Source organism: Sciurus carolinensis, chromosome 5 (assembly GCF_902686445.1).
Source record: "Sciurus carolinensis chromosome 5, mSciCar1.2, whole genome shotgun sequence".
Taxonomy (NCBI): Eukaryota; Metazoa; Chordata; class Mammalia; order Rodentia; family Sciuridae; genus Sciurus; species Sciurus carolinensis.
The window spans coordinates 15,924,790-15,949,910 of NC_062217.1; the positions used below are offsets into that span (position 1 = coordinate 15,924,790).

The 25,121-nt window shown below is 40.8% G+C and overlaps 1 protein-coding gene across 2 annotated transcripts in view; it reads right to left on the reverse strand.

Annotated features, from left to right (window-relative positions):
- Gpc6 (glypican 6) overlaps window positions 1-25,121 on the reverse strand; it is a 1,078,957-nt gene that overhangs the window by 18,029 nt on the left and 1,035,807 nt on the right. For both annotated transcript variants that reach the window (XM_047552639.1, XM_047552638.1), the window contains one exon: window positions 7,059-7,195. In XM_047552639.1, the coding sequence (XP_047408595.1) occupies window positions 7,059-7,195 (137 nt within the window). The remainder of the gene's footprint in view (window positions 1-7,058; window positions 7,196-25,121) is intronic.

A 25,121-nucleotide genomic window follows, 5' to 3' on the forward strand; every position in this document is an offset into this window, starting at 1 on the left:
AAGCTAGGTAGTCCAGGAGCTGTGACACCAAGGTGTGGTCAAAGGCTCATCAACTGTGACCTGGGACACCTGAGATCTCTTTAGGACAGATCTCTGGACAGTGCGACCACAGGCAAGTCACCAAGCCACTTAATTTTATTCTTCACTATGCCAATCTAATGTATGCTTATGCAAATTAAAAAGTGGTTAATGTGGCTCCCTTCAATCTCAAATTGGGTCCTTAGGAGTGGCTGACAGCAGTAGCATCCGGGGTTTTAAAGCCTGAATTCATGTACAGAAGAATAATCTGTGGCGGCTATTTTCCAGCTGGAGCATGGGAGGCAGGAAATGTCCTGGGGACCCTGCTGTGGAACACACAGCTCTGTGGTGGCTGCAGTGAGCAGAAGCTAAATTCTTTGACTTGGCTGCTTAACTTGTTGGCAGGAGTTCCCCAAACCCATCGTTTCTTGGTAGAACCAAAGTCAGCAAACTACAGAGCAGACAAAAAAAAGACCCGTGAGCCAGTTTCCAGGGGTGCCTAGCTGTGGACCAGCCGCAGGCTCCCCTCCTCCTGTTTGCAGACCACTGCGTCCAACATCTTTTACCACTTCAGGAGGGTCATGCAAGTTCTCCCCACCCTGGACAGTCAGGAAGATTCCATGGATCCTTCCCTCCCCAGATATCAGGGGAAGGGAAGTAAGCATTTTGGAATGCCAGGTTTGACAGTCGCCAGTTCTTTTCTTAGACAGAATTCCCACCTTCCCAATGTGTTTGCCTGGCTGGGCATGCATTGAATATTTTTCAGTTTAAAATACAGCTAGAGTGCTTTGAGACATACTGTGCCATCAGACTAAAACAATATTGTCCTGCCAGACCTGCCGAGTCACTGTCTTGACAGATTTCTCATCGCCATGCATCATTTCGCCTTCCTTCCATCTGCTCTGACTTATCCAGTCAGAACTTGCTATTTTCCTTGGTTAGTCTGTCCACACAGTGGCTGGTGAGAGTGACTGATCTATTTTCTAGATTTCTCTGCTTTTCCTACATCTTACAATTTACTGTGTGTACTTCTTGGCCTCAGGAAGGATTTCCTTGGGGACACACTATTTCTGTGAGGATCAGGTACCTAAAAATACAGCAGAGGCTCCCTACAAAAGCCACATCTCCAATGGGTCCAATTAATCCTGTCTCTCAGCCAGCTCCTTGATCGCCTCCTCCCAGAAGGTATTTGAAGGAAAGGACACACTGACAGCTAAACACTGGCTTGCAGGAAGCAAAATCATAAAGTCATTTTGCCAGTTTCATGGGGGAGAGGGAGGAGCCTGGAAATGATTGGCTCAAAGACCTTGAGGACCCTCCGCTAATTTACGTCCTTTCAGATAACCTAGGTGTCTATGGGGCATCCCTCCCAGACGGGTTTGCATTCTTCCGGCCTGGTATCTCCCATATTCTCCTTTCCTTTTTAATCCCTATGAGTTTAGAAAAAGAGTCCTGATGAAGAGAAGACAATCCTAAAGGAAGCTATAGATGCTGTAGTTCATATGGCATGTCCGGAAACAGCAAGAATCTGTCTATGAGTAAAGAGGAAAGAGCCTATGTGACTGTCATTGATACTCAGTGCTTTCCTCTGCTACTCCCTGGCAGAGTTCTAACCTGTAGCTGCTGACCATATACAAGTTTTATTTCCTTCTAAGCCTGTGCTTTCCTGCCTCGTATCTAATCATTCTTCTCTAGCTCCCAAACAGACAGCTCATTCCGGTCATCGGCTGCCCAGAACGCCCTTCCCAGGCATGACTGATGGCTGCAAATGTCCTCCTAGGGTCTCCAGGTTCACCCAGGAACTTTAGGAGGCCTAGATTTGTAACCTGCACCACGAGTCTTTAATTTTTTCCCCTTTGGCCTTCTAGATTATTATTGATTTTCCTCTGTAATTTACTAGCTTCCTTTCAGTTCCTATTTGTCTGGGTTGAGTCAGAGTGCTCCTGTGTCTTCTCCCATTTCCCCTTAAGATGTTGCTTAGGTCAGTGGAAAATGGGAGACGTAGAAGTTACATCTGCAAACTTACTTTCCTGCTAGTTACTGAAGATGCATCCTAAACTGCCTTTCTCAGGTGATGGATGCTGCTGTGAATTCTGAGAAAATCCTGAGTTAACTCTTCTGATAAGTGGGGTGTGATTCTGAGTCCCAACTGCTACAAAATAAATGTTTGCATGCCCCAAGATCCATGTGGTAAATACTGAATCTCCAGCAGGGTGGTATTTGATAGACCTTTGGAAGATATTAGCGTTGGGTGAGGTCACGAGTTTGGAGGCCCTGTGATGGGATTAGTGCCTTTAGAAGAGGAAGGGAAAGGAGCTCTCTCTTTCCACTTTGTGAGGATAGGGGAAGAAGGTGGCCATCTAAAGGATGTTCAGGAAGAGGTCCTTCACCAGCACCCAACCTTGCTGGTACCCTGATCTTAAACTTCCTAGTCTCCGGAACTGTGGGAAGTGAATTTCCTGTGTTTTAAGTCTGTATATCTATGGTATTTTTGTTATAGCATCTAGAGCGGACTAAGGTACTCGTTGAATCAAGTACTGACAAAGGACTTAGGAATCAAAATAGTTATTCTTGCCAGGCATCACATGTTACCATTTGAGACCAGAGGTTTGTATGGCCTATACCCTGCATTGTGAAGTTCTGCTATATTTCCAACTTAAATTCTCTTCATGCATTTGTGAAACCTAAGCAATTTTCAGTCAAGATGATGTCAACCTTGCCTCTACCTAGTGGGTGACATATAACTGAAGTATGTGACCCTCCTGCCTATATTGCTGTTGTTTTTAATATGAGAAGTCCAAAGAAGACATCAAGAGTATCTGTGAAGGCAAAGGGAAATCGGAAAATTCTGACATGCTTTTTGAGGCTTGTGTGGAAACTGAGAAAGGGAATATCTTACATGTTGATAGGAGCTGGGAGTAGCGCTACCAGATGAAACACAGGGCTGCAGTTAAATCTGAATTTCATATGCACAATGGGTCCTCCTCCTTCTCCTCCCCTTCCTCCTCCCCTCCTCCTCCTTCTCCCCCTCCTCCTCCTCCTCCTCCTGCTGCTCCTCCTCCTTCTTCTTCTTTATAAGTGTGTCCCATTTATCATCCAGTATTTTAAAGTGCCAGTTCTGGCAACTCTGCCTTAGAGCCTTGTTACTCAAAGTGTGGTCCCTGGACCAGCAATAAGTGCATCACCTGGGAGTTTGTTGGAAATGCAGATTATTACTCAGGTTCCACCCCCAATTTACTGTATTAGTTCAGGCTTCTATCACAAAAATACCATGGACTGGATGTAAACGCCACCCTCTTTATTTCTCGTGGTTCTGGGGGCTTGGGGCAGTCAAGATTTAAGGGGTTGGGGGATTCCATGTCTAGTATCGTTTCTTCCTGGTTTTGGCAGATGGCAACCTTCTTATTCTGTCTTCAGGGCAGAGAGGAGAGGAGATATCATTTCTCTCTTGACTCTTTTTATAAAGGCATTAATTCCATAGAAAAGGCTTTCATTCTCATAACCTGATAACCCCCCAAAATACCCATTTTCCAAATACCATCACACTGGGGGGTTAGGATTTCAACGTAAGAATTTTAAGGGGACACAACTTCATCTTGCAACAGAAAAATACTTACTGAATCAGAATCTGCATCTTAAGCAAGATTTCCAAGAGTTGAGCCTGTACCCCAAAGTTTGAGCAACATTGTTCTAGAATTTACAAACTATTTTCAGCCACCCTATGGTTTCAGCCACACCACATCTGTGTGTTTCTTGTTCTGTTTTAAGTCATCCTCAATTTCAAGAGGCACCATTAATTTAATCATAGCTTTTTGGGAAAGATAAGATGATCACTGGAGTAAATGGATATATCCACTGTAGGAGTCATTTTGATTTTAGGAACCTTAACATCTGTAATAGGCATGTTTCTGAATCAAGGAAGTATGGGATGGAGCTAGGGAGGAGGATGCAGAAAATAATCAGGAAAAATATGGGTGATGGAAGACAAGACTGATCAAATACTTAGAATGACAGGGCTATAGCAGTGGGTACAAATGGAGAATGTGCCTGAGAGTCTGGAAGATGAAACATAAAGACAGGGAGACAGTCTGGGTCACGGGAGATTGACCTCAGCACTCAGGCTTTGGTGTATAAACTCCAGACATGACACCCCATCAGTCCTTACAGGCAACCCTGTCCCATATCCATTAACATGTGCTGATAGATTTTTTTAAAAAGTTTCTATTTCTTTTATTCCTTTCTTCATTTTTCTTTGTTTTACAACTATTCATAAACATTTAAACATGTCTATCATTTCAAACTCTATACTTCAAAAGTAGGGGGAAATGTAATGATCTGCATTACAATGGATTATTTGCTATTAGTTTTTAATTGATGCATAACAGTTGTGCATTCCTTATAGGGTTCCATGTGATGTTTTGGTACATATACATTGCATAATGTTCAAATCAGGGTAAAATATCTATCTCCTCAAATGTTTATCATTTCTTTGTGGTGAAAGCATTCAAAATCCTTTCTTCTAGCTTTTTTGAAACATAATACCTTTTCAGTATTTATAGTCACCCTCTTGGGCAAGAGCATATGCAAGCCTATTTCTCCTCTCTAACTGTAACTTAGTACCTATTGATTAACCTTTCATAATCAGATGGACTTCAACTTTCATTATAGTTCAGTACAATTTCTTTCATTGAAAAACTTATCTCCTGTGCTTCTAGATCAATTAATATTTGCATGAGAAGAAAACTTCAGTTAAATTTAATTCAACATCCTTATTTGTTATCTATTTACTCTGCTAGTTAAAATAAAGTTGTAATATTAAGACTTCCTTCCAGCAGAAGAATAAAAATAGAAACTAAAAGGAAGCATGAAATTGTAATTTTTCAATGGGAACACAATTTGAGCCACAAATATTGGCAGCCTCATCTTTTAAAATAATATACTTATTGCACACTGTGTTGGGTTAAATTCTGGAATATTTCTGCAAGTGACTTTATTGCATTAAACTTTGGTCATTTCCTCCACTGTATAAAATCCTCGAACGCTTTCTGTTGGTCACAGGATAAAATTCAAATGCAGTTCTTGATTCAAGTGTTTCTCCACCTATATGGCCTCCTGCAATTCAGTGGTATGGTGTTGAAACTCCTGGACCGCTGTTCTCTCTCTAGTTGCTGTGCTTTTTCATGTACCAACCCCACTACCATTTTCTAGTACCTGAATCTTATAATCTGTGGTGTCTCACTTCATAATATTGCTGATGGACTGAGGAACTGAATGAATGATGTAGACCCACTCAGTCTTTTCTAGAGCTAAAGATCCATTTAATTTGCTCCCTTAAACTGGGATGGGGGTGTTTAGTGGCTGTTTGTTTAAGAGGTAAGGCACTGCCATCAAAAACATACTGGGCGGATTGTGGGAGGTGCCCAGCCTCTGCCCTTTTAATAGGTTGCACATAGCCTAGTCATTTACCTGGAGCTTGGCTAATCATCCTGATCTCCTGTAACTCTTCTTCAATGGTCTTTTGTTCCCGTTCATTCTCTCAGTGGTATTTAGTAACTCCCACTACTCACAATCATGACCATTCCTCTTATTTCCTTTTGTAAGAAATCACGAATGTGCTAAGATCCAGCAACCTGCATGACTATTTGTGTGAATGCAGTTCAAAACACAGGCTTCATTTTAGCCAGGGCTGAAAGGTAAACACAGAGGGGCAACAGAGCAGCTGGAAAAATCCAGCATCTTGTTCATCAGGCCACCTGTTTATCCTTTCCGGCCCTTCTGTACAGCCACTGGGGAAAGACACATTCAGAGCCACGCATGCACAGCTGGATTTGCTGGCCAAAGGTCTCCTTAAAAGGCCAGACACTGTAATACTTAATATTTTCAAATGGCATGTTCTTAATATTGAAAATTTCCTTCTGTACTCCTGTGATCCAAGATTTGGATAGTGAGATTTTGGGCAGCCTGAAATGGTTATAGCTCTTTCTATAGGTGTTGTGGTTTCACTTTGTAAACTAAGCTCTTCCTGGAGGGTTAATAACACCATTACCAATAAATGCTAGAAAGCACCACGCGGCAGTGTAGGAAGTAACGCCTGCTGTCGTCTTCCTTGACTCCTGCTTACCTTCTGCGGATTCTCCCACATGTACCTTCTTGTTCCCTTAGCATCCCAGTGGCTTCTAACATTTGAAACTGCCCAGGATAGAGTCCTCTCTTAGCTTCTGCACCTGCTGTTCCACCCCCCAAGATTTCCTGAGTACAACTTACCAGCTGCTTCACCCACCTGCAGCCCCCACGATGGGGCTCTGGCAGAGCCCTCTCCTTTGTCTAGCCAGTTCCCCCATCCAACTTCTCCACCCCATGAGGACCCAGGCCAAGCTCATTTCTGAGTTGAATCAATGAATTCAGCAATTCCTTATGAAGTGGCCATAGCAAAGTCAGCAGAGCAGGAAGATGAAAGCAACCATCTCTTATCAGGAGGTGCCGGGGAAGCTTTGGAGGGAACTCCCCAAGACATGGGGTCTATTAAATCTTTTCCCTAGTTATCCTTCAGCCATTTTTTAAAAACCTTTTCAATAAACACTTGAATTAATTTTTCTCCAAGGGTGAAAATTAAAAAAAATAAATAAATAAAAATTAAAGCTGAATTTCATTTCCTGTTTAACTCCTGGGGCGGGGGGGGGGGGGAGTAAAAATGGCCCTGTAAATTTATGGATAAAAATAGCTCTGCTATCTTAAAGTCATTAAGTGAACACAAAAGGGCTCTTTGGGATCTCAGGTTATGTGTAACCTGGCACCTGTCACCATCCTCTGTCCTTATCCTGAGGCGAGGCGAGGCATCCAGAGCAAGGATTCCAAGCTTAATGGCACCTTGAGAGCAAGTGCTCCCACATGCCCATCAAACCTGTCATTCTCAACAGCTGTCGCTGAGTGACAGTGTCCCTCCGCCCTCCGTTGCTTTTTGCGTAAACAGGTCTTCAGAGTTGTGGCAGGAGCCGTCCAGGGCGGGGCGTGCCTGCCGCAGTCGAGCCCTGTCGCCTCACCTGGCTTTGCTGTGGCCGTTCCAGCACTCCTCCTCGTTGGAAGTGCCCGCCGTCACGCGCTCGTCCTTGCAGATGGCGTAGGGTAATGCCGACCAGACCTTTTTAGAGAGCTTCAATTTCTCTTTTATGTCTGTGACCTGATCGAGAAACCAAGGAAAGCCAGTGAATGTCCTTCTCAGGCTTCACCCGTTCCGGACCCAAGGATGTAATGCAGGTGAAGGTCACAGAACTAGCATTTTGAAGAGAAAAACGCCTCAAGCCACAGGGTTCATTGCCAGGGAAAGTGCCCCACCCGCCTTCCTTCCACTCCTGGCACAGAGTTCTCTGGTAACTGACTCTTGTTTCCCCTCTTTTCTGACCTTCCATCCTTTGAATAGGGAACTTGGGAAGCATCTCACCCAGCTTCAGGTCCCTCACCCCTGCCCAGAGTCCCTGTTGCAAACATCTTAAGTATAAGCTTTAGAATTCATTTGCCTGGATGTCAGATACATGCTCCAAAACAACGTGCCAAGAGACAAACCACCTTTCCCAATGGACTACTTGTTTCTGCAAGAAATAAATACTGTCAAGAATTCAGCTGCTGGTAACCTCTGTTCTAGTGTGCTGACAGACTCAGGGAACCTGCTCTTGCATGGTGAGCAGCAAACTAAACCCATTTCACAGTCTCTGGCACGAAAGAGAAAGTCATTCTAAATACCAGTGAGTGTGCAGTGCACAGCCCTGAAGATGGACAGCAGAAGGATCTCAGTATAGACGTCTTGGGTGATTTCAGGCTCAGTACTGACTTGTGGAAAGCAGGGACAGGAATCAATGCCATTTGGGTTCCATAGTGAACATCTAGGTTCAGGCAGCCAGAATCCTGATTTCCTGTTCTGTCTGGGAAAATACTGGCAAAGTCCTTGGAGGGATGCAAGACACCAGTTATAGGTTGAATTATGTCCCACAAATTGGTATTCTTGCTGTCCCTCAGAACTGTTAGACAATAAATTTCTGTCATTTCAAGTCACCCAGTTTGTGGTACTGTTAGGGTATCCCTAGAAAACTCATACAGATGCAAATAACTGGGTAAACACTTGATGAGCATATTTACACAATTCCAAAGCACCTCCCACAGATTACATATTAATTGCAAAGGGAAAACTGGTGATTTTACAGTGCAAAAACTTGGCAGGCTCCACCTTCACCAGGTGATCAAAATAATGGGACAAATTGATATTCTGTACTTCCTGATGTGGTGTGCCAAGAAAGACATCTCTTAGGCAGCCAAAATTCATATGGATCTAATCATAAGGACACATTAGACAAACCCAGACTGAGGGTCACTGTAAAGAACAGCCAGCCTCTATTCCAAAATGCCAGTCACAAAGGACAAAAGAAGGACTGAAGAAAGAGCTCTTTCAAGAACAAGAGTCATGATGTCCAAATGTGGCACCCAGTCCTGGATTGGAATACCACATCAAAAAATGATGGCCATCGCAGACATTACTGAGATAGAAGGCAAAGTCTGTATACAGACTCTCAGATAATAATATTGTTATTTGTTAAATTTCCCAACTCTGAGATCACACTGGGTAATATAGGAAAATGTGGTGTTCTTGGGAGATACATGCAGGAGTATTTAGAATTAAAAGGGCATGATTTTCACAACTTGCTTTGTAATAGTTCAATAATAATAAATACATATATGTAGAGACAAGAGAGAGAAAGTAAATGGGGCAAATTTTTAATAATTGATTGATCTAGATGAAGAGTCCATAATGCAATTTAGTCTTAAAATGCAAGTTTTAGTAAGTTTGAATTTCTTTCCAAACTGAAAATGTTTTTAAAAAATGCTTGCATTATTTTTATACATAAGTGATGAATCTTCAGAAAGAGAAGTTAGGAAAACTACCCCATTCACAATAGCATCAAAAAAAAAAAAAAACTTGGGAATCAATCTCACAAAAGAGGTGAAAGACCTCTACAATAAGAACTAAAGTAAACCCCTATCTCTCACCCTACACAAAACTCAACTCAAAATGGATCAAGGACCTCGGAATCAGACCAGAGACCCTGCATCTTATAGAAGAAAAAGTAGGTCCAAATCTTCAACTTGTTGGCTCAGGATCAGATTTCCTTAACAGGACTCCCATAGCACAAGAAATAAAAGCAAGAATAAACAACTGGGATAGATTCAAACTAAAAAGCTTTCTCTCAGCAAAGGAAACTATCAGAAATGTGAAGAGAGAGCCTACAGAGTGGAGAATATCTTTGCCAACCATACCTCAGATAGAGCGCTAATTTCCAGAATCTATAAAGAACTCAAAAAACTCTACACGAAGAATACAAATAATCCAATCAACAAATGGGCTAAGGAAATGAACAGACACTTCACAGAAGAAGATGTACAAGTAATCACCAGATATATGAAAAAATGTTCAACATCCCTAGTAATAAGGGAAATGCAAATCAAAACCACCCTAAGATTTCATCTCACCCCAATTAGAATGGCGATTATCAAGAATACAAGCAACAATAGGTGTTGGCGAGGATGTGGTGAAAAAGGAACACTCATACATTGCTGGTGGGGTTGCAAATTAGTGCAACCACTCTGGAAAGCAGTGTGGAGATTCCTCTGAAAGCTTGGAATGGAAACACCATTTGACCCAGCTATCCCACTCCTTGGCCTATACCCAAAGGACTTAAATCAGCATACTACAGAGATACAGCCACATCAATGTTCATTGCTGCTCAATTCACCATAGCCAGATTGTGGAACCAACCTAGATGCCCTTCAGTTGATGAATGGATAAAGAAACTGTGGCATATTTATACAATGGAATATTACTCCGCAATGAAGAATGATAAAATTATGGCATTTGTAGGCAAATGGTCGAAATTGGAGAATATCATGCTAAGTGAGATAAGCCAATCTCAAAAAACTAAAGGACAAATGATCTCGCTGATAAGCGGATGAGGACATATAATGGGGGGTGGGAGGGGCTAGCATTAGGTTTAGGGTTAGGTTTAGAGTTAGGCTAAGGAGAGCAGTAAGAATGAAGGAAAGAAGGACTGTGTAGAGGGAAAAGAGGGGTGGGAGGGGTGGGAGGGGTAGGAGGGGTGGGGGGAGGGGAAAAATATAATAAACATCATTACCCTATGTAAACGTAAAAAAAATAAATAAATAAAAAAAAAAAAAAAAAAAAAGAACTAAAGAACACTAAAGAAAGAAATTAAAGAAAATCTTAGAAGATGGAAGAATCTCCCATGTTCTTGGATAGGCAGAATTAATATTGTCAAAATGGCCATACTACCTAAAGTACTATACAGATTCAATGCAATTCCAATTAAAATCCCAATGATGTACCTGACAGAAATAGAGCAAGCAATTATGAAATTTATCTGGAAGAATAAGAAACCCAGAATAGCTAAAGCAATCCTTAGTAGAAAGAGCGAAGCAGTGGGTATCGCAATACCAGATCTTCAACTCTACTACAAAGCAATAGTAACAAAAATGGCATGGTATTGGTACCAAAATATGCAGGTAGATCAATGGTACAGAATAGAGGACACAGACACAAACCCAAATAAATACAATTTTCTCATACTAGACAAAGGTGCCAAAAATATGCAATGGAGAAAAGATAGCCTCTTCAACAAATGGTGCTGGGAAAACTGGAAATCCATATGCAACAGAATCAAAGTAAACCCCTATCTCTCACCCTACACAAAACTCAACTCAAAATGGATCAAGGACCTCGGAATCAGACCAGAGACCCTTCATCTTACAGAAGAAAAAGTAGGTCCAAATCTTCGACATGTCAGTTTAGGATCAGACTTCCTTAACAGGACTCCCATAGCACAAGAAATAAAAGCAAGAATCAACAACTGGGATAGATTCAAACTAAAAAGCTTTCTCTCATCAAGGAAACTATCAATAATGTGAAGAGAGAGCCTACAGAGTGGGAGAAAATCTTTGCCACTCATACTTCAGATAGAGCACTAATTTCCAGAATATATAAAGAACTCAAAAAACTCTACATCAAGAATACAAATAACCCAATCAACAAATGGGCTAAGAAAATGAACAGACACTTCACAGAAGATCTATAAGCAATCAACAAACATATGAAAAAATGTTCAACATCTCTAGTAATAAGAGAAATGCAAATCAAAACTACCCTAAGATTCCATCTCACCCCAATTAGAATGGCGATTATCAAGAAGACAAGCAACAACAGGTATTGGTGAGACTCTGGGGCAAAGGTACATTCATACATTGATGGTGGGGTTGCAAATTAGTGTGGCCACTCTGGAAAGCAGTGTGGAGATTCCTTAGAAAACTTGGAATGGACCCACCATTTGACCCAGCTATCCCACTCCTTGGCCTGTACCCAAAGGACTTAAAATCAGCATAGTACAGAGATACAGCCACATCAATGTTCATAGTTGCTCACTTCACAATAGCCAGATTGTGGAACCAACCTAGATGTCCTTCAATTAATGAATGGATAAAGAAACTGTGATATGTATATGTATATTCATATATATATATGAATATTACTCAGCCATAAAGAATGATAAAATTATGGCATTTGCAGGCAAATGGATGAAATTCGAGAATATCATGCTAAGTGAGATAAGCCAATCTCAAAAATCCAAAGGACAAATGATCTCACTGATAAGTGGATGATGACACATAATGGGGGGTAGGAGGGGTTAGTGTTAGGGTTAGGTTTAGGGTTAGGGTTAGGGAGGGGGGCAAGAATGGAGGAAGGAAGGACTGTATAGAGGGAAAAGAGGGGTGGGAGGGGTGGGGGGAAGGGAAAAAAATAACAGAATGAATCAAACAGCATTACCCTATGTAAATTTATGATTACACAAATGGTATGCCTTTACTCCATGTACAAACAGAGAAACTACATGTATCCCATTTGTTTACAATAAAAAAAAAAAAAACGCTTGCATTTTATTTGTTCTTCATGGTGTCTACTTTGGGGTCTCTAACCTCTAATAAGGGCCACCACCCCAAGCCACTCATTTTCACTCTTTTTAACCTAAACCCCTGGGGGAAAAATAGGTATTACAGGTTTGTATGTTGTTCAGAAAACAGTCACCAACTTTGGGATTGAAATATGGTCAGTTTTATTCTGTATCATAATAGAGCCAATAAAAATGAACATTCTCCTTTTTGCTTATTCCACATTAAAAGTCCCACCTTCATGCTGTGAGATCTAAACCAGTGACACAGATATTGAGACTCTGAGACAGAATGCGACTGCCTGCTGTCTGTCCGCAGGCATCTCCTCTTTCCATAGTGTAAAATTCCACGTGACTGTTGTGCTGCTCATTCTTTCAATCAAGCTGGGGCATTGTCTCCTTCAAGATGCATCCTCTGGCACCCAGCTAGATCTACTCAACTTCCTGCACTGCATGGGGCCCTGCTGACGAATCCAGGTACCTGCCTCTCCAAATTGATGGTTTCCTTACTTTGCCAATTCTTTCTTAGGTTGGCACTTTTGATAGTAGAGATTAAGGTTGGAATTTGTCTTGTACTCAGTGCCTAGCAAAGGGTCGAGCAACCAACCATCCCAGTTTGTCTGGGACGTGGGGAATTCTAGCTGCTAAATTTTCAGTGCTGAAACTGGCAAGTCAACTGGAACCTGTTCGTCACATGTCCCAGCACACAGTAGGTGCTTAATAAATGTCAACTGAGACCATGGGTTTAATTGTCCCCTTCTGTTATAAGGTCGTAGACAATATCACTGACACTAAATAGCTGGGGATCACAGTAACGTGTGTTTTTCATTCCAAAAGGGCCGGAAGCAGACGGGGAGCCATACCTGGCCATGTGGGGAGTCCCTCGTGAGGAGAGGAGAGTGGTCTTCCGTGATTGTTCACTGCAGCACATTTTAGAGTCAGGGCATGTTCGCTCTGGCATTTTGGTAGCTGTGCAATTGATAACAGCAAAGGAGCAGTGAGAAATGTAAATGCTGTTTTAACATTCTGCAGGGAAACTGGCCAATTCACCTCCAGACTGTGATGCGGAGGCAGACAGCTGAACAAATGGACGCTATTAGCCACCGCAATAGAACATGCCTTTGATTCCCAAGTATGTCTGAATGATTGCAGGTTATTTTCAGTATCAGGAAAGTTTTTTGATCCTTGCATTGTTAGGGATATTTTCTCATTTTACTTTTTTTTTTTTTATTTCTGCATAATATATGTCACTGCTTCACTGTAGCTCCAGATCTGAGTTTTGTTTGGTTTTCCTGGGAATTTAAGTGCACACGACTGGGAGCTGAGTTTTAGGTTAGTCAGTACTCTTGGTACAACTATGTTGGTAACAATGACAATGAGCCCTAATTCATTAAGGACACAAATGCAATGGAGACAAACAGGATCAAATACAAAATTTGTAATAATGTTTTTTGTCTGCTTCCCAAATGAACCTTTCTAGGATGAAGTAACTCTCAAGTGTACTTGCTAATGCTATTTCCTATTAGTCCAATCATACATGAGCAATGATGTGGTATTACTAATGTTAGTAAGATTTAAGTGTTAAAATTTTTCACCTATGTTATTGAATCTGATCCAAATATATACTGTTGGGGTTCACAGGGAAAACCTGAGTCCTCATTTAGGATTTATGTGGAGTTTATTCTGATTTCAGACAATTTCAATAACTGACTTCAGTAGAGATATATTCTCAGTTTAAATTCCAAGGGAAAGGTCCATGAAAACACTCTCTGGGAAGACATAATCCTACACACTGTACCTAATCCTATACCCTGTACACTTAGACAAAGAAGAAGAAGGTGACAAGGCAGAGTGACTGCTAAAAACAGAGATGAGCATAGTCAAAGACCAACTAAGCACTCTTATCTCACAGCCTCACATAAAAAATAATCATGCCAAATACTTTACTTGAATCTCATCGAATTTCTTACTTCCTTTCCAGTTTACAGGAAATATTAGGGATAGAGAAACAAATCAAGTAACATCCTAAATAAATGATCAGACACACCAATGAAAGAGACATTACATAAGACAACTGGCTTGATTCTTCAAAAGAGCCTAAGTAAATAAATCAATAGAGGCAGGAAGACTGTTCAGGTGAAAATAAACTAAAAACATAACAACCAAATGCCAAATGTAAGACCTTCACAGAATCCTGGATTTGGAGGCAGGCTCACAGCTATGAGTTTTGAAACAAACAGAAGATTCGGAATATAGAACAGATAGCAGTCGACACTGCTGAATTACTGTTAATTTTCTTAAGCATGACCTTGATGTTGTGGTCATGTGGGAGATTGTCATTACTTTTAGGAGATTCATAATGAGATATCTAGGGACAGAATGTCATCATGTCTTGGATGTTCGTTTACTTATTTCTTAGCCATTTCGGTATTGTTTGAAAAAGTTAAAAATAATGAAGCTGAGAAGGAAATAAGATATCCTTGTCGAGGCATGTGGCTCAGAGCCTAACTGGATCAGTGGAAGGCATAGGGCCACTGTTGACCTACAGTAGTGGGGCTAACCATGAGCTGTCAGTGAACCAGGACACTCAGTCAATCTCCACACCTCTGCGTTGAAATATTGTCGTTATACCCTACATGCAACTGAGAAACGGGCTTAGGGAGGCTCAAAAACTTGTCACGCATCTAGTAAATGGTGAAATAAGATTCTAATCGAATCAAACAACATTATCCTATGTAAATGTATGATTACACAAATGGTATGCCTTTACTCCGTGTACAGAGAAACAACATGTGTCCCATTTGTTTACAATAAAAATAAATTAAAAAAAAATTCAAATATAGACTTGAAAATTGACACTCTTAACTACTAGGCTTAATAATGTCGTTGGTTATAGCCCTGGTCTTCAGAGTTTGACTGCTGGGCTGGTGGTGAGGTTGGGTGTGCCTCTCTGGGGATGTGCGAGTGATTCAGTGTGACTCAGGATGAAAACACTAGAACTGCTATTTCTATTTCTAAACTATAAGAACACAGGAGGAATTAAGCTTTATTAATATTTCATTGAGAGATGGATGTTTCAGTCAGTCCATATGGTGATGGCCATTTCTCAGTTATCCTACGGGAAGAGAAAGACTTCCACATGCCCACTTCCATTAGCTTGCTGCTGCTATCGCATATACGTAGTTAAATGTGGTTATAGATTAGATTACCTAGTTTTAACTAACTCATTCAATGGAAAATGACTTTTGAAGAAAACATTTGATTCCTTTCATTTCAAACAAGGCGAGTACAAGTGAAGCATGAAATGTCAGGCAGAACACAGGAGCCCCCCAGCCCCAGGACCCCTGTGAATGCCTGAAACCGGGGTTAGCGAAGAACCCTATATGGACCATGTCTTTTCCTATACATACATGTCCAAGTAAAGTTCAATTTATAAGTTAGGCCCCGTAGAAGATTAGCAACAATAACTAATAATAAAATGGAAAAATCATAACAAATATGCTGTAATTTAAGATAGGTAAACTTAAGTTATCTCCATCTCAGGATATCCTGTTGTAGTGAGTTCACCTTTCTTCTTGGGTAACGTGAGATGGTGTAATACTCCAGGGTGGGATGAAAGGAGGTGAATGACAGAGGCACTGTGACAGCTTCAGGGTGCCACTGACCTCCCGAGGGTGCAGCAGGCTGAATCCTGCTCCCTCCGGGTCATCCTGGATCACGCAGCCTTTACAATGCGGGTGAGGTGGTGTGTATAGAGTGGACATGCTGGACAAAGGCAAGATTCATGTCCTGGGTGGGGTGGAGAGGACAGCAAGAGATTTCATCATGCTATGCAGAAAAATATGCAATTGAAACGTTTGAAATGTTTATTTCTGGAACTTTCCTTGTAATATTTTGGAATCATGTTTGATTCTAGGCAACTGAAAGTGCAACAGGGAAAATCATGGATGGCATATGTATGTGTGTGTGTGTGTGTGTGTGTGTGTGCGCGCGCACACGTGGAGGGGAGACTAGTGTATTTCTCTTACTCATTTAAAGATTTTTTTATTAATTTAATTGACACATTGTAATTGAACGTATTTATGGAGTACATGTGTTGTCTTGATATCTTGATAGATGTCATGTTGAAATCAGGGTAAGCACACCTGTCTCCTCAAACACTTATTATTTCTTGTTACTGAAAGCATTCAAAAATTCTTCTAGCTTGTTCTTGATACACCAGTGATGTTACAAAGTAAAAATAATAACGATTCTTTGTTTTATCTTAATCTCATTCTTCAAAAGTCTCTATTTTGCATGAACTTCACAAGGTACACAATGTATTAGTTCAGCAGTGCTAATACATAATTCATGCATAAATAATTATAAGTATCCTGGGTGTCTGTGATCCTGAATATGTTGCTGATAGAGGTGTATAGGGAATCATACAATATATTTTGAGTCAACGACTTAATAAGCAAAAATTCAGTAACTTGTAGTGAAATCAGTTTAACGAGACAAGGAAGTGTAATACAATTTAGGAAAAGTTCCAATACGTTGGTTGAATAAGAAAAAGGTTTTCGTTGCTCATATACATCTTTTATAAGTCAGGTTCACACTAGACTCGAAATACAAAGACAATTAGCATGTAGCTGCTGCCCTCAAAGAGTTCCTATCGCGGCGCCTGGTGGGGTGAACAGATATGAGAACATCTTCCATTTGTGGGGAAGCACAGAGTTATGGGCGTACTGTATCAATTTGTCTGGACATTTCCTTTCTGGGAAACACCATATTCCCTTCTAAGCAAGTAAAGCTTTATGATGATATTTGCTCTTTGTGACTGCTAAAGTCTGTCATGGGAATGATTAGGAAGCAGGGTAATTAGTAATCCTGTCCAGAGGGATTCAAAACAAAATGTGCCTCATGTCTTCCCAAGTTTTCACCTCCAAGAACAGGATGGGTTGATGTGGGTAGAAGCCGTTGCTTTTAGCTGCTGCTCTGAGGAACAGCTGCACGTTCTGACTCCTGGGGGGTATGTGCTCCACCGCCCAAGACTCAGCAAACAGTGCTTTGTGTGTAGCAGATGCTTAATAAATATTTGTTGAATGAATACTTACATGAACAGCATTGCCAATTATCTGCTAAGGGAAGGAAGATTTCAAAAATTATCGATTTTCTGCCAGCTACGCCGTCTGGACTTTCCTTTGGAGAATAAGGAAGACATGGGTAAATTCAGTCAGGCCATTAGAAAAAAGGTGTATTTCCTTGACCTGGCCACCCTGCAGCAGGAGGGATCTCAGGTGATGTCTCCCATCCCCTAATTAGGATTCTGGGTTCCTGTCACCCAAATGTCATTCCAGGTGTCATTTACACAGATATGAAGGAAGCGCCTCAGAGACCTCAGAGGCAATCTTAGTGTTGGGGAGATACATGACAATCTAACCCGAAATGAAGCGAATCCCATCTTACACAGTCTTTACAAGGCTTACAAAGACTTCCAGCACCTTCCCTTTGGTCTTCCAAGCAAGTGACCTGTTTAAATCTTACTCAGGGTGTTTTTTAGTTCTGTTATTATCTTTGTTTCCCATGTGGATTATTTGAAAAGACATATTGGACTTTCTCCTTCAAGAGAATTGCCCATGGCTGTCTATCCAATCACCTGAGGCCCAAAGTCTGTTTCTCCGGATGCTTTGCTTCCTCTGGAGTGTCCCTGAGCAGTCACTGTGAAAGGCCCATCTGCTGTCCTACCTCAACTGTCTCTGGACCAGAACTTTCTTCCCTGGGTACCTGTTGTGTGCACCTGGCCCCCATCCCCTGTTTGCTCTGACTTCAGAAAAATTCCAACCTGCCTACTTCATCTCTATAAAAACATAATGTAACCGGATGTAAATAATATATACCAAATCTTTAAGAAAAAAAAAAGATGATTAATATTTAAAGGGCTACACATTAAATAATACATACTACAGGAAAAAAAAAACAATGTGAATATTTTATAGTCTGAAGGTCATTTGTTAGCTTTGGAAAACAATCTGTTTGAAGAAAAGAAGGCGGCCTGGCTTTTACCTCATAGATGATGCCACTTTACTTGGTCAAGTTAAGGGAAATTCGTGATGCATAAAACCAGTTTTGCATCCTAAGAGTTTAATAAACCAGCTTTGGAGACAGAGAGCTTGCCCAACCTCACTCTGGAGAAGAATGACCTTGTTTTGTAGCACCAAGTCACTCGCCGTGAGCTTGCGTCAGGATTCAAGTCCCGTGTGCTGCTTTAGGGGTCAAGCGGGGCCTGTGGATGGACCTGGACAGAGCCTCCCACTTGCTCGAGAACCCGTACAGTCTGGAGCACAGTATTTAGACTCTTGAAGACTCAGAGAGAATACTAATTTCTCTGACATGCCCAAATATCTATAAATACAACCTCCCTAATATCCTTGGAGGAAGTAGAGCTAACTAATGCCATCTGACATTGAGGAAACCAGAGACATCATGGGCTCAGTCTTCTTGCTTCACTTATGGGGAAGCCTAGACTGAAATCCATGTCTTCTGAAAATGGCTTTTAGCACTCGGCTCACACAAAACCAGCTTCCTCTTTACTGTGAGTTTGTGAAACTCTTTGGTGTTATTCTTCACGTCTCAGACTGTCCCTGTCTACGGTGTAATGTTTGGGTAAGTTCTGTAACACTGGGTGGAGAAATCGCTTGTAACGTGTTTTCTTTCAGGAAGCTTCTAAGTCTGTCTGGGGACAGCAGCAGGGTTCTATTGAATCCAGTCTGTCGGTGAACCGAAGCAGATTTTGCCCACATAATACACCCGGCATTCCACAGAGTCCTCGAGCCACTGTGCAACCTAAAACCAGCTCACATTCTGGGCTGCATCAGACATTCCCAGGGAATTCAATAGCACCTTCTAGTCTGTTCCCATGCCACATACATTTCCCCCATGGCATGGCACTTTTAACATGACACCCCAAGGAGACAAACTCTCACGCATTTTGCAGGAAAAACAAAGGGGGATTAAAAAACCCAGCAGGAAGTAAGAGAATCTTTGAAGTTTCAAAAAGACAATGCTTAGTTTTGTTGAGTTTCTTAGGGGATTGGGAATTGGATGAAAAATTTGAAGAGTCTGAATCAGCCCCCTCTGGCTTCAGGTTGGAATTTCTTGGCTAGAGGATCCCACTCCATGAAAGGCATGCCCTGAAAAGACAGATGGGGTCCCTTTCTGGCAAAACACTGGTCCCAAGGGGAAATAAATATGGAATACATAAGCGATATCTTCCTATGCTGTTCTGGTCAGATTTTTGCATCAGGTTTTAAGGAAACAATAACAACAAACTTTCAATGCTTTGTATTTACACCTAATATTCTGGCTATGCCACATTTTGTAGGGTGTTCCATTTTAGACAAGTTAGTCAGTAAGTGTTGCACAAATCATTGAGAGAGGACACAGTTTGATTCTGAACTAACATTTATTGAATTCAATAGAGAAGAGAAAAAGAAAGTCATTTGTTCTGTGGAAATCCATATGAAATCAAAGAATTTCTTTGCACAGTGGGCATTTCAATTACAGTGCTATTTACTTCTCAAGACTACAAGATATGAATGACTTTGAGGACTGATTTTATTGCTGGAATGGAATTTTGAAGTTCAACAGAACTCCCGTGGTCCAAAGCTTCTGGAATGTTCTTGGCAGACTCACCTAGACTCCATTAAGAGTTTTCTATGCTGCCTATCAATGATGTCTAATGAGAGAGGACTTGGCACTGGCCACTTGGCTGACAGCAAGTCACTTCTCCTCTCTGGGCAGTTCTGGGGGTTGCTATGGCCATCATCTTGTCCCTCTTCCTATGATTGGCAATGAGACTGAGGCTCCAACTCTATGTCTTGGTCTTCTCAGTTCCTTCCTGAACTATGGCTGGAAGGGCTCAGTCTCTGCCACCCCCTTTGATTCACTGTTGGTGGTGGGCGGGTACAGCCTCTGCTTTTCTCCGTGGAGACGGGCTCTGTTGTTCTTGGCGGCTGACCTTGGGCTCCGGCATTTCCTTGGCATTGTTTTGGCTGTGTAGACAGAGACATTCTGGAGGAGCTGCTGTCATCTGGGGCACAACTTGTGACAAATGCTGATTCTCAACGAGGTTATTAGAAGCACTTTTCAGCAAGCTGGGCAGAGATCTCAAGTGTAGCCTCGGATGAGGGGAACAGACTCAGCGTCCGAGTAGTAACGTAAGACACTTGGAAGCAGTTTGGATATTTAAAAACTGACCTCTGCTCCCACCATCGTCTATTCCATCATCATAATAGAATGGAAAGTTTGGAAATTTCTTCACGGTTTGAAAGACATCTTTCTTCTATTTCTTGATGTAGCCAACAGGATCGCGGTCGTAGTGTGGATTGACCCTTCTTGACGACATTAGCCTAGAAATTAGCTCTAATTTAGAAAACTGCTAGGGAAAGTTTAGAGTCTAATTTTGCCAATGTGGAAAAAAAAAAAAAAAAGAGCTAGATGTTCTGAATGCTTGTTTTTTCCTGAAAAAAATCCCATTCTTTGCCCAATATTACTTTGTACATCCCTTCACAGGGGCTTCGATGACACCCACAGAATCCAAACAGGCTCAGTTGCCCTTCTCCCTGTGATTGACGACATAACACAGGGATTCTGTTAAGCTCATAACCACCTGAAGTGACTCTCACGATATGGAAATCTCAGCTTCAGGAAAGAATTCCAGGACATTACAAGTATGTCTGCTAATTAGAGAAAGGGGCGAAGGCAGGGAGAAGCGTTTCACCTAGAGCTCAGGCAGTCTTCAGCCTTTTAGAATTCAGCATGTAATTATTTTCCCACCCCAAAGCTGGGGTAGAGATGTGGATTCTGGTTTCTTTCTCTGAAGCCATACAGATATTTGATGTTTAACAAGAAACAGGAAACATCTTTTCGCTCAACTGAGTGGTGGAACACACATCGGAAAGGTAGTTTAGATGCATTATAGAGAAATATTCAGCAAATGGTAGACAGAGAGCAGATTTATCTAAATACTAAAACCATTTAGGGTAGAGATGGGTTGTCCTAAGTCTTTTGTGCAATAGGCAATAAGAAGCCGATAAATCTTTTTTTGGCATATGTGATTTGATTTTTACTTAACTTTGTAGGCAAGGTACTGAGTGCTACGTGATTCGTGCTACTTTGGCATTGTGGGGTTACAGTTATGCTGTAACATGATGTCCTACTTTTTTCTTCATGGGTTGAGCTGGAAATTGGTTTGAGTTTAGTCGCTAGTGATTTTGGCTTAAGGGCTTTCTAGGAAGAACAGAGTGAAAGGCTAATAAACACACCCAGGAATGTAGCTCACAGGCCCTCAGCTCGCCTCTGAACTCTAATTCAAACATGGAGACTATACAGTAGGAAAGAGGAGCATGCTCTGTGGGTCTCAACCTGACCATCTTTCTTCTAGGGTTCCTACCTTGACACCCAGAGCCAATAGGGCCTTTCCGCAGAGGATACATTCTCATGATTCCTTTGGTCTTTCCTGCCACAAAGATTTCCCCATTCAATAGTTTAGTTGGTAGAGAGCATGCCTTGCATGCACAAGGCCCTGGGTTCAAATCCCCAGCACCACAAAAAATAAAACAAAACAAAACAAAAAACCCAGATTTCCATTCATTATGCTTGTGGGTCTTCCCTCCCTGCCAGCAGAGGGTACTGGGATACAGCTGCTGTCCTTTGTGTTCACTATATATCAGGATATGTGTGCCCCACCTCTTAGCACAGTGCCTGGTTATAGTAGTACTTCATAGATAGTCAATGAAAGAATGAATGAAGAAGAATAGGCAGATTTTAATTTCAGGACCTCCAAATTAAATTGTGAATGAAATGTAAATTCTACATGCCCTTACTTACAAAATAAATCGATTGCTATTGGAAGGGACATTTTCCTTGTAAACCTGAATATTTTATGGAAAAATGGTTGCTTAGGGCCTATTTTTGGGTCGTCAGTTCATCAAAATAGACACATTTGCACACCTGCACACATACAAACACACACACATTCCTGTTTAGAATCTACAATGCATTCACACTTTAAAGATCCTGGGAATGTGTAAGATTTGTTGCTACCTTCAACAAACCTACCACTCATTGATATATACCTATAAATAAGCATCATACATATAAGATACATACATATAAATAAGCGTAATAAATGTCTCTGTTTAATGGTTGTAGGGTGTCTGTGAGGAGTATCATCAATATTTTATTATAAAGAAGGGAGAGGGGTGGAGGAAGGCTTCAAGGGAGAAGTAGCAGTTAAAATGGACCTTGAAGGACAAGCAGCAATCCGCAGGCTATGGAGTTGGAAAGAACTTTCTTGGCAGAGGAACCCCGAGTGGAAAAATCTCAAAGATGTGAAGTTCCTCCAACAGGGGAAGGAAACAGAAGTGCATGGAAATGCCTTTGCCAAAATGGTGACTTTGGCAAAGTTGAGTAATCTCCCTAGAAATTGGTTTTCAACATGGAGGAAAACACCTCCCCTCTTTTCAACACCATCTTAAGGATTTAATAAAACTTAGTACGTTAATATGTTGCTAGGGCACTTGGAACTACAAGTTCTTTACGAGTAGAAATATCACCACAGGGACAGATGGCATAGGGAGACTAAACTGCACTCCCTTTTGGAAATCAAGCTCTTACCCCTGTGAGGTAAATTACCTGTTCCTGGGAGCCATCTGGTTACCTTAAAGATCCAATTTACCCCATGGGGCACCAACCAGGGAGAGCCATTTACTCCTCTTATGATTGGACCCAAGTGACACGATAGTACTTGACTTTCACCTTTACATCTTAAGCATCTGATAACCTACATGGGTGCCCTTGGTCTCCTACAAACTGCAGAGATGTCAGATATGCCCCTATTTAGCTCCAGTGGGAGAGGAACCACCTTGAAAAATGGCAGAATGGCCATTCTGGGCAAGGACACAATCAAAGTCTAAGGCAGTGATATCCACTGGAAATATAATACAAGCCCCAAATGTGAGCTACGTATGTAATTAAAAATTTCCTAACAGTTGCATTAAGAAAGTAAATCAAAGTTAATTTTAATAATGCATTTTTTAAGATCATACCCCAAATATTATGATTTCATCATATGATTGTGAAAAATAATGAGATAATTTATTTATTTTTATACCAAGTCTTTGAAATCTGGTTTATATTATATTCCTATAGCCCATTTCAGTTCTCCCCAAGAACATGTCCAGTGTTCAGTAGCTGCAGTAGGCTAGTGGCTGTGGATTTTGACTTTATAACAGCACATCTCCAGTGCTCGATAGTTACAGATGCCTGTTGGCTACCATGTTGAGAACACAGTCTAAGATCCATCCTGGGCACATCAGGAGAGTATCCTGTTGAGAAGGGATGAACACAGCTGCCAGGCCAGGGTTTGTGGTTTGAATGGAAGGCAGGCTATTAGTTTCACATTAGAAAACTCGGCATCTCCACGTGAGTTTCTTGAATAATTTGGTGGCACTTCAAATCAACATTACTTGTGTTTATCTCTTTTCTCTGATACCATTTCCTATCTTCACTGTAACCCTCTAATTAACAGCCCAAAGTGCATTAAGAAAGAACTAAATTGAAATAAGGTTATGTTACAAGCCTGTTTGGGATCTACTCTATGTCTGGAATTGCTTCCCATTATATAAATGAGAACACATTGCCATCAGCTTTGTGACATCTGTCAAAATTCTGCCTATAGACAGATATTTTGGCTTGTGTTTATTTTTTATTGAAGTATAACAATCATCCAGGAAAAGTAAACAAATGATATATAAACGGTTTGATGAATTTCCATGGAGATACTTATGTCAAAAGCCACCAATTATATGGCAGGTTTTTAAAAAATATTTTGTTTAGTTGGCAATGAACATTTATATTTATTTATATGTGGTGCTGAGAATCGAACCCTGTGCCTTGCATGTGTTAGGCGAGTGTTCTGCCACTGAGCCACAACCTCAGCCCTATGTGGCAGTTTTGATACAGGAAAATATCTGAAAAATGTTGTCAGGTCCTATTTTTTTTCGTAAGGCTCCACTCTTGAAAATTAATTGTATCAAATCACTGATATGCAGATTACTGAAGAGCAGAAGTTTATTGTAATTTTGAGATTTAAAATTTAAGATTGCCTCTGAGAAAGTGCATACATTTTAAAGACAAAAGTCAGTCAAAAAGTGATACAAAAGGTTGCTCAAGTCAGCCTGAAATCCAAACTTTTCCTTCAAAGTAATCTAGCCTCACTTGTAGTTACTTAGAAGCCACTTTCACTCTGGCCACCAGATGGCAGTGTTGTCAAATCTTTACCCACTTTCTACCCCTCCACACAGTCTTGTCCCAGGGAATAAAATTGTAGATTGTTCCACTGCATATAAAACTGACAACCCTGTTATTTTAAACTTGAAACTGACAGGCTGTTATTTTAATGAGGTCTGCCAGAGCCAAGGTTAACCAAAGCTTTATTTCCCTACAAAATGTTAAGGCCACAGTTCTAAAAGGGGGCTGTGAAATTTTATGTTATTGATACTTTCTCTGACTGAACAAGTTTTAAGATATTTTTGACAAGTAAAGCTACATGATGAATATAGACATATGTTTATATACACAGCCCGATTCTGCATTACAATTGGTTAAAATTTCTCCCAATAGATCTTTTACTTTAAGTTACATTCTTGCACGAAACCAAAAAAAAAAAAAAAAAAAAAAAAAAAAATCCTTTCTACGATTATCCATTTCAGTCTATTTTGAAGAACAAGTATATTTTTAGCACTTTGACTTTCTAACTTAGTAAGTCAAAGGAAAATTTAAAGCTTATTTCAATTCCATTAATATTCTAAAATGAAATCAAGTATAGTATTTGATTATTTCTGTGAAAGAAGGTTAGATCCAGAATGGCAAAACTTAGAAAGGATTTTCTTTTATAATAGGTACTTCTACAGTGTGTGATGGTTAATGGTATTATAATTTATTTCCTTTCTCTTGAAATGGCTTTTTATGTTGATCAAGAAGATATTTAAAGCCAGTTGCTAACTGTGCCAATATTAAAAACATGAGAAACCACTTTTTCCCAAGTGATTTTGCTAAAGT